The following is a 13,967-nucleotide window of genomic DNA, read 5'->3' on the forward strand; positions in this document are numbered from 1 at the left end:
TGTTGTGTCTCAAACTGCCAGAGGACATGGAGCAGGATGATAAAATCCCACTGCAGGGAAAGCAAGCCCGTGCTCCTGAGGAGAAGTTCAGCTGGGCTTTCCCTGAATCTCCTGAGGGTAACACATGGTGCTTTGGCCTTTGGGTGGGCTCAGCACTCAGTGAAGAGAAAAATGTGGTTTAGAACCACTAGAGGAAAATGCAGAAGTGCCCCAGGAACGCAGAGCCCGGGGTAAAAGGCTCTGGAGGAGGGAGGGCCATTCCCAGCCCTGTGCAGAGCCTGGCAGGGCACACCCTTGGAATTACCCAAATATCAGAAGTAGGAAGTGTCTGTGGAACAAGCTCCTGTGTTCCTCTGGGTATCAAAGCAGACATCAACTTTGGATGTTGTGCCGTGAATTTTAGGGCAAGATTCTGCAGTCTGTTTGGGCAGGGATGGGGGAAGAGAAGAGTTCTTTACTCCCTGCCCCATTTCTGCCCTGCTGGCTCAAGGACAAGTGGAAGCAGTGAGATTATGGGAAGAAAAACAACAGCCTGGTACTTACGGCTCTGGATCCAGGGTATCGTTTTTCTTCTTTTCAAACTGATCCTTAGAGATGGTTCTAGAGACAAAGAGTTAAAACTCAGTAGCACCCTTACATCAGAGGCTCAGACAATATCATGCATTGCTGAATTGCAGCAAACCTCAAGTCTGAAGAAAGCACCTCAGTATTTATTTTCTGGTCAGAGCAAGCAGTTCAGTTCATTTTATTTTAAGCTACAGAAAATATTTTTCCCATTTCATTTTCTGTGTAAATTAAAAGCAAGAGATACCCAAGTCTACACATAAAATTAAAATCATAAAGAACAAGGGAAGCTAATGTCAGTAAAGCTGCCACCTTCCAAACCACCTCATGTACCTCAAATCTGATTTTTCTGGCCAGGTTAAAGGCAAGCCTTTGGTTTTAGAAACATAAGCTGCGCTTCAAAAGGTGAGATACCAGAATTAGGTAGAAGTTTTCCATTAGAAAAGGTGATGGATTAGTGACATTTATTGACACAGCTTCCACTGCTCCCCTCCAAGCACATTATCCAGGGTCTGCCACCCCCTGGAATGGGCAGCTCAGCTGGACACAGGCAGCTGTGCTGGGCAGAGTAACAGACCCAACAAAGCAACAGCTCTTAATCCTGTCCCTATAAATCTCCTGTTAGGAAGGAATAAGGCATTTTCTCCCCAAATACCACCACAGGGTTTTGGGTTTTACTCCCAAACCAGGACACCCTCCCCCACCCCCATTCCAAAAGTCAGGATGCGAGGAAAGGAAGCGACTTACGTTTGAGGCTGGGAAGGGTCATCACCCAGGGTGACATTCTCCCCCTGGATTTCAGTGAAACACTTCTCACAGAAGTGATACCTGTCAGCAAGAAGGCCATATTTGGGTGAGCTGGTCCAGCACAAACACAGCCACCCAAGCACGGAGCCACCAACCAGGGCAGGGCAGATCACCAGGACCACGACGGAAGGGGGGACGTTGTTGGTTGATTGATGGGTCAGTGTGGACAATGAGGAGGCACAGAGGGAGGGGAGGGCAGGATTAGAGAACAGGGGAGGGAACAAACAGCACAGACGTAAGAGGTAAGACGCAAACACCAAGACAACACAGAGCAGAAAGCCAAGGCAAAGCACAGATTAGCATTCGGTCTCATTTCACACATCGTAACAAGTGTTGGGCCTCACATTCCAAATTCGGGGAGGATTCATGGAGTAGCCACCAAGAGCTACATTTGTATAGGCTTCAAATTTAAGAATTTGGATTTGATTTGCATCGCTCAGGGGGAAAAAAATACTTTTTGATTCCAGGCTTGCAACTGATTGAGTTTCCTTTGGGTAAAAAGGAGCCTGTCAACAAGCTTAAAGGACACATTTATTACAGATTTAAGTAATTAGGAAATATGCTGAAAGCATTTACTGATTCCAAGTCAAAACTGCAAAAGCAGAAACACTTGATATTGGGAAAAAAAAAATCTATAAAAACATTAAATTCAAAATTTGACTCTAAGATTAAATGTGACCAATTGCTCAGCTAATATTCTTTCATATAAATGAAACCAAATCCATACTCCAGACAAACATTTAACAGAAATGCAATTATGGGTCAGAGTTTCCAGCCATTTATCTATATAAATACAATATATGTATATATGTGAACAACATGAAATATTGTACATACATACAATATATTTATCAGGTACATTAAAGATGTGGAATTAATTAAGCTTTACAAATTGAATATGAGGCTAGGTACAATTTTTGGTCACCAGACCAAGAGCCAATCCAATTCATACTCAGCAAAACCAGTTCTGTAGTTTACCAAACCAAGCTGAGTAAATTGGAATACAACTCTATGAAAATACAATCTGCATTTGAAAAAAGAAAATAAAATCAGTTACATGGATTTGGGGTGGGGGGGAGCTGGTGGGTTTTTTGTTTGTTTGGGGTTTTTTTTGTTTATTTCAGATGAACTGGAACCAAAGTTGTCAGAGTCACAAAAAAAAAAAATCAAAAAAGGAGGCTAAATGTTTGGAAAGGATATGAATTCACACATGAACAAAGGTAACAGAGAGGCCACAGCTGTAAAATGCAGGAAGGCCACAAAGGATCATCAAAATAAAGGAGCTTTATGGAGAGTGAGAGAGTGGAAGCAGCGATGGCAGCACAGAACAAGGCAGGTTTAGTACTCAAACACCAGAGCTGTGGGGATGGGGAGTGTCAGAGGCACCAAGGAGACTCAGTGTCACAATGAACCAACAACTCAAGGATGGAGATTGATCAGTGTGGCAGCTCTGCCCCTTCACACACACCCTCAGACACCTGAACTACGGCAATCCCGGAGAGACCTCCCAGGCTGTGCTGTCCTGGAGACAACAACAGGCACTGGCAGGCACCTATGGAATGGGATGGATCAGAATTTCCTGGTGGGACACACCGGGGCCATCCCAGCTCTGGGCAGGGAAGATGCCCCACGAGCCCTCCCCGGGCTGGAGCCAGCACTGAGTCCCCACAGCACAGCTCAGGAGCCTGGAAACTCCTGGGGGCTCTGCCAGCTGGGCCTGGCTTTAGGAGCTGCTCTGGCAGCCAGGAGCCAGAACTGCAGCAGCAGCGAGCCCTGCCCGTGCGTGGCACCGGCTCGGAGGGGAAGGGCTGGCTTCTTCCAGTTAATCCAAGCACACCGACACTGCCAGGACTGCCAGCCTACCCCCACTTAAACTGCACCCAGCTCCTAGGGCAGCTCCCCTGGGATTACACACATCGCCCTCCCAAGGAAAACCAGGCTTTGGGAGCTGAGAATGCAACAGAGCAAGGCCAGGAGAAAAACAAATGTATTCCATGAATTTGTTATCATTGGGGATGATAAATACATTGTGGTTATTAGGGAGGAGGGTTTCAGGAGTGGGTACAGACACTGCACATCTCATTTCCACTGACTTCCCTTGCCCCTCACACCCCATCCCCAAACTGATAACATAGTATCTAATAATTTTTTTAAAAACCCAAACATAAGAGGTTCAGAATTTTATATCCTTTTACACATCATCAGTTTATTTTTTTCCTATAATGTGCTTCTTTAATTTTTTCTTAAATTAAAACCCCCCATCACTAATTATTTTCCTTACTAACACAGTTGCTCATCATTTTAAGAGTCAGATTGGGAAGGACTGAAAGTCAGGAGGACCCAAATACAGGAGTGTAGCCAGAAAAATCCATGGCCAAGGCTCTTATTAATAATTTGCTACATTTAAACAGTCCCAGAAAAGGTTAATTCTGATCCATTTTCAGAATAATTTATGGGCTTTCAAAGCACTCTAAGATCTAATCCATGATATTAAAATGAGGAAATAAAAACTGAAGTACAGTGAAAATGAATCACCTAAAGATCATGAACATTTATCCATAAAATAACCAAGGTGAAGCAATAGCTGTAACTTATTATGGATATGGACCCTCAGAAACAGAGATTTGCCTTTTCCATGTCACCACAAATATTCAGCAAAACCCAGAGAAAACACAATATTCTAGTTCCAACAGCCATAGAAACCCCAAAGAATGTACTTATTGCAACATATCAAACATGAAAAGCTTTTCAAATGCAGACTGTTCAGGTGACTCCCGTTTATTAAACAGCAACATTATGGTTCAATATCAAAGTCCAGAAAATGCTCAATCTCGGCATTAACAGGTGAATCCCCAACTCTAATTAAGTGCAAAGGCAATTCTAAATTAATAACTGGATGGCAGTGCTGACATGAAACACCACTCAGTTTTCTCAACTGCATATTCACACACGAAGCACATTTTCTGAACACTTTAACCTGCATTTCTGCCTTATTATGGAATCTAAACAGCTCTATACCAAATAATTAACTTAATCATTGAACTGTAGTGCCTGAGTTCATTTATTCAGTGGTGCCTAAATATTCTTAGTTGTAATTTAGTCATGTGATACACTGGACTTTAAGTGCATTCGATTTTGCCTGTTCTGTACACAGAAAATTCAAGAACTTTTGACCAATTAAAGATCTGCTGGAAGCATGGAATTTGTTTTTCACTTATTTAGTACTTGTTTAAGAACATCTAAGATTTGAAGATCATTGTCACAGTAAATTTGAGTGGTTTAGAGCTGATGAACAGGGGCCTTCTATGCAAAATGGACTATCACTTAACAATACGGTGATTAATCTTTAGAAATACCTTTTTAAAAGCCCCAATCCAAAGCCCCATTCAACACTTCGCTCAGTGGGCCTGAAACAGAAAACCTCAACCCTGCCCCAAACCACAAACCCCTACTCCCTTCTCAAGGCAACTGGATGAGCAGAAATCTATGACTTAAATGGACTTTCATGTTTATAATGGGCAGGAAACTGGAATATTACAGCACCCAGTGCAGAAGAACCCTCTGCTCCACCCACCCTGGACTTCTTGCTAGTGACCAACATTGCCTTCCATAAAATAATCCAAATGATTTAAGACAAACCTAAATTGAGAAGGCAGTTTTGAAAGAAGAATGAGCCCTTCTTCAATTAAATTTGAAGTTACTATTTTTTCCAAATACAGAATGCATAACATGGATGTGGAATGTGAAAAGTATTTTAAATTTTATCAACAGTGATGGTATTTAAGGGTTATTTTTCCCCAATGCCAGTACTGAACTGTGTCTTTAAATACATTTTAATTGCTTTCTCTTCAGCCTGACTTTTCAGAGTCCACAGTGGCTGTATAAAACCTTTTATGAGAGCTCATGAATTTATTCCCGCCTGTCAATACTTTCTGCCCCTCAAAGGGCACCCAAGACCCCCCACACAAGGTGGGATGACACATTTTCCTCTCCCCCACATCGTGCTGCTCCACTGTGGGGCTCAACAGGCTGAAAGCCTCTCCAGAGCATGTTTGGAGAGAAGGGATGGCCCAAAAAGATGAAATACAAGTGTTAGATATCTGAATTGATTCTGTGACTTCACAGCTGGCAAGGCTTAGAGGCTGCCAAGCCTCTGGAAAGCAATTCATAACTTCCTTTTCCCTGTTTAAAACAAAGCTTTTGTCTCAGCCCATTTGTATTGTGCATTTTATTCAGGGGGGAAGACACACATCATCTAAGAAATCAAAATTAAAGCCAAGTTTTGAGTTTGCTTTGTGATTATAACACTGGTGATTTAAGTGTTAAATGGAAAATTAATTTAACAATTGTTTAATAATAATAGAAACACCAAGTCCTAATATTAATTTAAAAATAAGAGAAATTTTAATTTTCACAGCTTCTCATGGAGTCTCTGGGTACTTTTTAACGCTATTTCCAAGCTAATTTAAATAGAATTAAGCACTGACTAGGAAGGGGAAACGTAAGTCTTGTAATCAATCACTGTACCCTTTACTTGGCAAATTCTGGCACTGACTTGAAAAAAACCCTGCATATTTTCACAATTTTCCCAGAAGAAGGTAGCAGGATTTCCCAGTGCCTTTTTGCAGTTCTGCCCTTCTCTCTCCAGCAAGCCCTGCTCCTCCTTTCATGGAAAACATGGACAACTTGACCTGCACTGAAGCATTGCATGGGGCAGCCTGGCTAAGAGCAAGCACTAAGGAACAGTGTGCTTCACACTGCAGAGCAGAAAAACAAACAGTCACCTGCAAAAGGACAGCATGGAAAGACAAAAAAAGAACCTCTCCCTGACTTAGCTGACAAAGGAAAGCAAAAGTTAAAAATCCTCCCCGTCCTCTGTATGTGCAGAGAACTCAAAAGAGATCTCACTTCCTGAATAAGGGAAAAAACCTGGATTCAAGGACTTACCTGTTCTGGTAACTGTAGTAGGCAGCGTCCCGGGGAATAGTACACAGCTGCTTGCCATAGCAGCACAAGGTCTGGGGAGAGAACTCATACTGCAAAACAAGGGAGAAAAGCAGCTTTACAACAGGAGCTTTTGTTCATCAGGGATCTATTAAGCAAATCTGATGCTTGTGGGTATCAGAGGACACTGTCATGGTCATCACACTTTCCCAGCTATTGTGAATGTACCAGCACAGCCCTCTCAATCTGGTGACAATCACTAACTCTAAAAGCAGCTGATCCTTTTGACCTCTGCTTTATGGACATGGGAAACCAGGGAAGTATTTTAAAATTCCTCATGACTAAAGAAGGTGTCCTCTGAGGGAGAAAAATACAACAATAACAACAGAAGAGCAGAAACGCTATCGACCTTTTTAGCTCTGAACATGTTTCTAATAAAGCCGAACTTTTAGCAGCCCTTCCATTCAGTATTTCTAGTTAAAAAAACCAACAGCACACACAAAGCTGAAGCTTTGTCTAATGACTGCTGCTGGGAAGAACACCCCCCTGGGATACTGGGATACCCACCTTGCGGCCGCAGCAGTAGCCCAGGGATTGCATGACGGGATCAATCTCTTGCTCAAACACCTCCGCCAGTTTAGTGCAAAACTTATAGACCCGGGAAGTCTTGCGGTTGTAGAGCCAAGCGTTGTTGAACATCAGCCACACATCATCCACGTACTGCCAGGGCTCCTGGTACTGCCCTGTGTCCAGCTTGCGTTTGATGGTCGAGAGATCCATGGGGTTCTTCACAATGTCGAAATAATCCTGCAAAGACACACAAAAACCTGCATTTTTAACAGGTTTGCAGTATGTTGCAAAATAAAAAATGGCTGAATGCTTACGTGAGCAAAGATAAAACAGGAGAGTATTTAATAGGGGTTTTTTAAATGCCAACTCACCGGAATCCCTAAAAGCTGAGGATCCACAGGCTGTCTGAAAGGAAGGGACTCTGGGTCCTGCCGGTACAATGCTTCCAGGGTGGGCATGAGAGCCTGGCGCAGCTCCTCGGGCTTGAAAACTGTTAATGGAAGTCAGAAAGGTTAGAAAATTGCCCTCCACATTTTCTAATCTCTTGACTCCCCTAAAAAACCCCCAAAGAACTATGCTAGCATAAAACTCTGCAAAGGGATTTCCTGATCAGAAGCAAAACCTCACTTACAAGAGGCAAACACAGCCTTGTATTTACTCAGATCACAGCAGGTGATATTCCCAAAATAGGGAGATGGGAACAACTCTAGTCCATAATGATACATATTCTAGAGCGTTGAAAACCCCCTCAAAACTTACACAGAATCACATTAAATCAATTGTTTCAACATGAATGAACCTTTTCTCCTCAAAGGAGAGACTGAGCGTAACTTTCCCTCCCTCCCTTCTAACCTTGTTTGCTATTTCCAAGCCAAGATTCTTCCAGCAAAACCAACTGCAGTGGACAGGGATGAAGAGCCAGCTCTACAGAGAGTGACCAGATGTCCTGAGAGCTGGCACAGGAATTTTCCTGGCCACAGTGTACAAACAGTCCTGGTCTGATGGATCGTTAATTGATTTTGAAAGTGTTAATACTTCCAGATTTCTATGCCACCACTTGGCAACAGTGGCATGGCAACAGCCATGATTCTTTCAGGAGTGGATGACAAGGACAAAAAAAGGCAATACATTTTCTGAAAAATAATGATAATGTGGAGAGTTCTTTGAACATCTCAGCAGTGCAATTACATTTATTTCCTTAGGAACAGTGTCTTTAAATAGGGAAGAATGCCTATCAATGAGGAAAAAAGACAACTAAGGAAAGCAGGATGGCATCTAATATTTATCTACCTGGATGAAATGAGAATGATACTAATAAACTGGAGCAATTAATTCTGCTAAAAGCACTTGAATCAACAGGGCTCAGTGACCCCTTTGAGGCTGATCATTGCTTTTCCCACTCAAATGGTATTTTGGTATGATATAAATTGCTTTTTGGGACATCTAGTTAAAAATCTATGATTTTAAAGAGTACACACACAAAAAAAGGCAAGACAAGAAATTAAACTGACACTACTCCATTGGCTGTATGATCATTTCAGCTGTTGCCACAATGTCAGTCCCAACAAAATGGCAATTCTCTTCCATGTTTATCAATACCATAAATGCAGGCACTTTTCCCTACTATGGGCTCCCAAAGTTTTATAAACAACTCTTATACATTATATTATGGAATTCTCAAGAACAGAAATAAATATTAAATTCCATTAATGAGGAACAGTATTCTCTACTGCTCTGATTCAGATAGTTCATATGTGATAATCTGAATTATTTAATTTAATGAAATGTAAAGGTCAAAAAGTACCTTTTAATAATCTATTCTGGCTACCTGCTTGACATAGCTTTTAGAATTTTCTCCTATAATAATATACGACTAAGCTACAGTATCTTTCAAAATAAATCCAATCTTATTTTAAACTCAAACTACAGAGATTTAGTGTGACTTTTGCCAAGTTCCTTAAAGCCTGATTATCTTTACTGATAAAGTTTATAACCCACTTTCATTTTGAAGTTTGAAAAAGAATCAGAATGAAAATCCAGTTGTTATTTCAATTTATTACTTCAACTAAAAACATAAAGAAAAGTTGCCTTCATCTTCAGCTGCTCTGCCTCTAAGGACTATGACTAATAACAGCACATTTGATCATAGCATCTCCCTGTACATGGATTTTACAAGGAAGTTTTGTTTTTCCCTCTCTCCTTTTTCCAAAATTAAATGCTCTCAGTTCTCCTCCAGTAGCTCGAAGACCTTTGTAAGGAGCTGGCATCCAGTTATCCCATTTTGTCTTGGATGTGTGGGCGGTAAAAAGAAAATGGGATCTTTGCCTGACTCATGATGACGTATAATCTACCAAAGAAGAGTACAATGCTACCTTTTTAGTTTTTTTGCTTTTTTCAAACAGAGGCAAGTCTGCTTATGATTACTAAGGAGAAAATTCATAAAGGAAGATAAGACATTTTCAAAATTCCAAGGACAATACACACGAATACACCTCAAACCCAAGCTCTTGCAAGTCTTCCATTATATCTTACAAAGAAGTGAAGAAACCTGTAAAACTCATCTTCAAGGTCGAACTAAGGCTGCCAGCTACAAGGAGAGAGGAGCTGCCCAAATGAGTATTACAGTGGGGTTTTTGAGACTGCAAGGGAAGAGGCAAGGAACCAGCACCTCCCTTTCTTGCTCACATTGGATTTGCAAAAAAAAGGCAAAATAAGGCTCTGACTTGCTGCATTATAGCACACAGTCCATGGCACCTCCCCTCAGTGCCTGCTATGTCCCAGCTTACTGTGGGATGCCCCCCAGGAATCTGCCTGCATGGGAAGAAGGAAGAATTCCCAATATTTTTACAACCCATGCAAAACTCCTGATAAGTCTCTTCAGTAGTTTTAAAATATCACCTATCCCTTCAGCACACTTGGCAGTAATTACTCTCCAATACCTCTTGGTTTATTCAGCATTTTAAGACCAATGCTCAATTAACACTGAACAAACTCCTTGGTGAGAAAATGTCACCATTTAAACTTGTGTCTGTGGTTGTATCTGCCCACGCTGCACGTGCTTTGAACTCCACAGTTACTGGGTGACAAAACGTCCAAGATAAAATTGTGTCACTGAAGGAGGAATTGGAATACGCAGTGACCCAGCCTGAACTGACTCTGTGCAAGAACCTTCCCTGTGCAAGCACATTCCTAACAGGCAGCAGTGATTCCTTCCACTGGGACTATCACTGGCTCAGAAATGCTAATAAGCTTTCCACTCCCTGTGTTACATTCGGGTTGGAAAAGGCTCTGCCAGTTGGTTCTGCAGCGCACTCTCATTTGGGTGCCCTGCTCTGCTGCCAGCTGAAAACACCAATCTACAGGGAAATGTGTTTTATAGTGATTTATTACAAAAAGATTATGGTTAGTAACCAAATGCAACCCAAAGCACATCAAGGAGATGTAGATTTTTTAGACATTTGCAGCACGTTGAAAGCTTACCTTTGGTCGAAAACTAAAAACTAACCACAGAAAACATCAGCTCAATAAAGCAGAAAAGACAGAGGTCTCAAAACTGCTACAAAACTGCAGCCACAAAGCCTGCACTGCAAGTGAAGAAATTTATTTCTGTTTTAATGATCTTATTTATTTCTTACTAACACAAGGCACCCAATAATTTATATAACCTGCAATACCGTGAAGCTTCTTTGAGTACAGATGCAGTCACACCTCAATCTGTGCTGATACTGTAGCTCAATTTAAGAGACTGCTGAGCAAATGAACACTACACTGAAAACTTTCAAGTCCTGAAAATCCAGGACTCTAAAATAAGTGTTAAGCCTCTTGCAGCAGTCCAGCCTAGGAGGAACACAGGTTCAGGAGAGTTCAAGTGCCTGATTCTCAGAAAAGTGACTGACAAAACTCAGGATAAAGGTGGTGTGTCCAGCCTCTTTAACAGGAAAAGAAAAGCAATGGATATCCTTGGTAACTGAAAGCACTCTTATCTACCCTGAGCTCTCCTGAAAGAGCACCAAGATGTACAAGGAGGGATTTATGTATTTAATTCCTCCAGCAATCACTGCCTTACTGCCTCAGTCCTTCTGGGCAGGCACTGCTGAGATCAAGGGCACAGTGACTTGCCTTTCTCACCTGATTCATGTAACATTAAAGGAATCCTACTTTCAAAATTAAGTGACAGAGTACTGGTCTCCCAGAGCTCCATGTGCTGGAAACACAAGTGCAAAACACACCTCCCAGCAGGAGCTGAGACCATGGGAAACAAATGTTAGTGAAGGCAAAGCACACAAGGGAACTCAGTTTTCATACACGTACTTTTCTTGCGGGGCTGAGATGGTGATGTGGATTGTGAAGTGGTTCCATTAGTGCCGCTCTCCTCTTCCTCTTTAGCCTCTACTTTTATTTCAGGCTTCTTTTCTTCAATTTCCATTGGCTCCTGTTTCAGTTCTGTTCCATCTGTTTCTTCCTTTATTTGTGAAGATCCTTGTAAATCCTCCTCCACCTTAAGAAAGGACGCAATGACAGGTACTGTTACATCTACAACCCAAACTTCAGCCACCAAAATATCAGTTTGAGACTGTTGAAGCACTTTCCATCCATGGCTTTCCTCAGGAGTTACTTTGCAGTAACGACCCTCCTCTCGCCCCTTAGCTCACCGAGTCAGACACATCATTAAGTGCTTTTATATCTATCACTGCTTTCAGTTAAGCTGTAGAGAATCTCATTTACCTCAGTCTTAGCTTCCACTTGTGTCTCACTAGTCTCTGGCTCAGTTTCTTCAGTTTTAACTTCTGATTTGCTTTCTAGCATTGGTGCATCTGGTCCTAGTTGCTGGGAATTCGTATCAGCACTAGCAACTGAGGCAGGGGTGGGGACCCTGTTATCAATACTAGCTGCTGCCTGGGATAGCTGTTGTAAAAACAGTACAAAAGAAAGACACTGCATATATAGAAATATTTTCCTTTACTAAAAATGAACAGCACAAAAGAGACATGAGATGATATTCTACAACAGTGCAGAACATGGATACAGGTCACTGTAGCCAAGTTTTGATATTACACATTTAATAACTCTGCTTTACAGAGGAGAAGCCAAGGAAGAATTCTGCCCCAAAGAGGCTTCTTTTACAGAGAAAACACCTGCCCAGTAAAATACTGTACATTCCTTGAAATGTGCATTTTCCCTGGCTGTATCTTAAAAGGAAAAAAAATACGCAAATCTCAGGATCAGAAAAGATTCTGATTATGGCCACACAGAGTATTACGCCTGTTACACCTCATCTTTCTGCACACTGCTGCCAATTTTACTTCGAGCAGTTCAGCCATTCAACCCCCCCTCCTTCACACAATGCTGAGAACATCTGAATACACACATTTTACACATCTCTAACCAACCCTCTGGTCTAAAGCAGAAGCTGCTATGGACAGCTATGGGCTCTACACATTCAGGACATGATGCTACACACAGGTACACTTGTGGGATGTCACGACACAAGGCAGAGGGGACTGGCTGGTACTTACTGGAGTGCCGGGTGGCTGTGCCTGCACAGATGTTGGCTGCTGCTGGGCTGGCTGTGGGGTTGGCACAGACTGGGGCTGGGCAGGGGTCTGTGGCTGCGGTGTCACCTGGGCCTGGGCCGCAGTCTGCCCCGTGGGGGTGCTCTGGGTCTGCGTGGCCGTGGGAACAGAACCCGGCGTCGGGGTCGGAGTTTGTCCCGAGGACGAGACCGGTGTCGATGGCTGGGTGGGCGCTGCTGGCTGGGGAGGAGTCATTCCCGTGGGGGTTTGGTGCTGGATCGGTGGCATCCCGGCAGCAGTGGACACGGGAGGTGTGGCCTGGTGCAGGGGTGGCTGGGTCACCGGGGGACACGGCAGCTGCCCGCCCTGCGGCCCCAGCATGTTCATGGAGTTGGGAAGAGCAGCACTGGGAACCTGCCCCTGCTAGGAAGAGAGAGAGTCTTACAGACCCTGGATTCACACTGATCCTTTCAATCACAGCCCTGAAGCCTTCTCTGACAGGATACTGTCAGTGTAAGCAGATCAGCCACAAATGCTGCTACTGCAAGTGACTGCTCTGATTTCTGTCATCGCTGCCATCAGCTCTCAAGGACCTTTCTCCCAGACACAGGACATCATGCACGTCCTGCATTAATTCCCACTGGCATAGAGAGGGAATCTTCACAATCCCAGTAACACAGAAACCCACAGGCAACCTCTAAATTGTGCCATTAGCTGGGCAAAGGTCAGGCTTTGACACAAAATGGTTTTGAGCAAATACCCATTTTTAGGCCAGGACTCTGAGGCAGCTCTGCTTCAGAGGGCAGGTCAACACACTTAATACTGCTGTTGCACAGAGCAAGACTTAAGAAGAGTCTTTTTGTTTTCTTTTAAATTCTAATTAAACTGCTCAATATGCTTCAGAAAACTGGGTATTTGTTTTTCAGAGCAGCAACAATAAAGTACTCCAGATGTACTTAAACCTTGAAGTGATACATTTTACTGAAGATTACATCAGATAACTGGTGATAAAAAAGAATACTCCATCCTCAAATGTAACTGTTACTCTTAGAAATACAAATCATTTAATTTCCTGCAGATGAGGTTTCAAATTTAAAACACACTTCTGTATTGCCTGTACAGAGGCAGTTTTATGGAACTAAGTGCATTGGGAAAAAAGTGTTCACCACAAAGGCAGTCAAACAACTGAGCCAGGGCCCATGAAACTGCAGATACTCCATCCTGAACATATTCCAAACTTGACTCGACAGAGCCCTTCATAACCTGATCTAAGTAATCTCTCAGAACTCTGGAGGTTTTAACTAGCCTAAATTACTTGGGCTCTGAGTTAAAGGACAAGCCTTTCCCTCCAGAAAAGCAGATACTTTGGCATCATAAGCACAGCTGCTACTTCATAGACTACTACTGTAACAGAAAAATGTTACAGGAAAAACCCAACCATTTTCTCTCCAGAAGCAGAGAAGTTAAAACAATCTTTAGAAATCTTCCCCAACCACTTCAGTATAATCCTAGATTTAAAGTTAGCTACACAGAGACAAAAACATATGCTCATAGGCATCCCATAAACTG

The 13,967-nt window shown here is 42.6% G+C and overlaps 1 protein-coding gene across 1 annotated transcript in view; it reads right to left on the bottom strand.

The window, feature by feature from the left end:
* CREBBP (CREB binding protein) overlaps positions 1-13,967 on the bottom strand; it is a gene marked incomplete at its 5' end in the record, with an annotated part of 96,539 nt that overhangs the window by 18,380 nt on the left and 64,192 nt on the right. The window contains 8 exons of the mRNA XM_017741231.1: positions 544-600; positions 1,312-1,392; positions 6,319-6,407; positions 6,883-7,122; positions 7,257-7,375; positions 11,197-11,383; positions 11,611-11,790; positions 12,402-12,821. Coding sequence (XP_017596720.1) covers positions 544-600; positions 1,312-1,392; positions 6,319-6,407; positions 6,883-7,122; positions 7,257-7,375; positions 11,197-11,383; positions 11,611-11,790; positions 12,402-12,821 — 1,373 coding nt within the window. The remainder of the gene's footprint in view (positions 1-543; positions 601-1,311; positions 1,393-6,318; positions 6,408-6,882; positions 7,123-7,256; positions 7,376-11,196; positions 11,384-11,610; positions 11,791-12,401; positions 12,822-13,967) is intronic.

The sequence above is a fragment of the Corvus brachyrhynchos genome, unplaced genomic scaffold, assembly GCF_000691975.1.
Source record: "Corvus brachyrhynchos isolate BGI_N302 unplaced genomic scaffold, ASM69197v1 scaffold58, whole genome shotgun sequence".
In the NCBI taxonomy this organism is placed as follows: Eukaryota; Metazoa; Chordata; class Aves; order Passeriformes; family Corvidae; genus Corvus; species Corvus brachyrhynchos.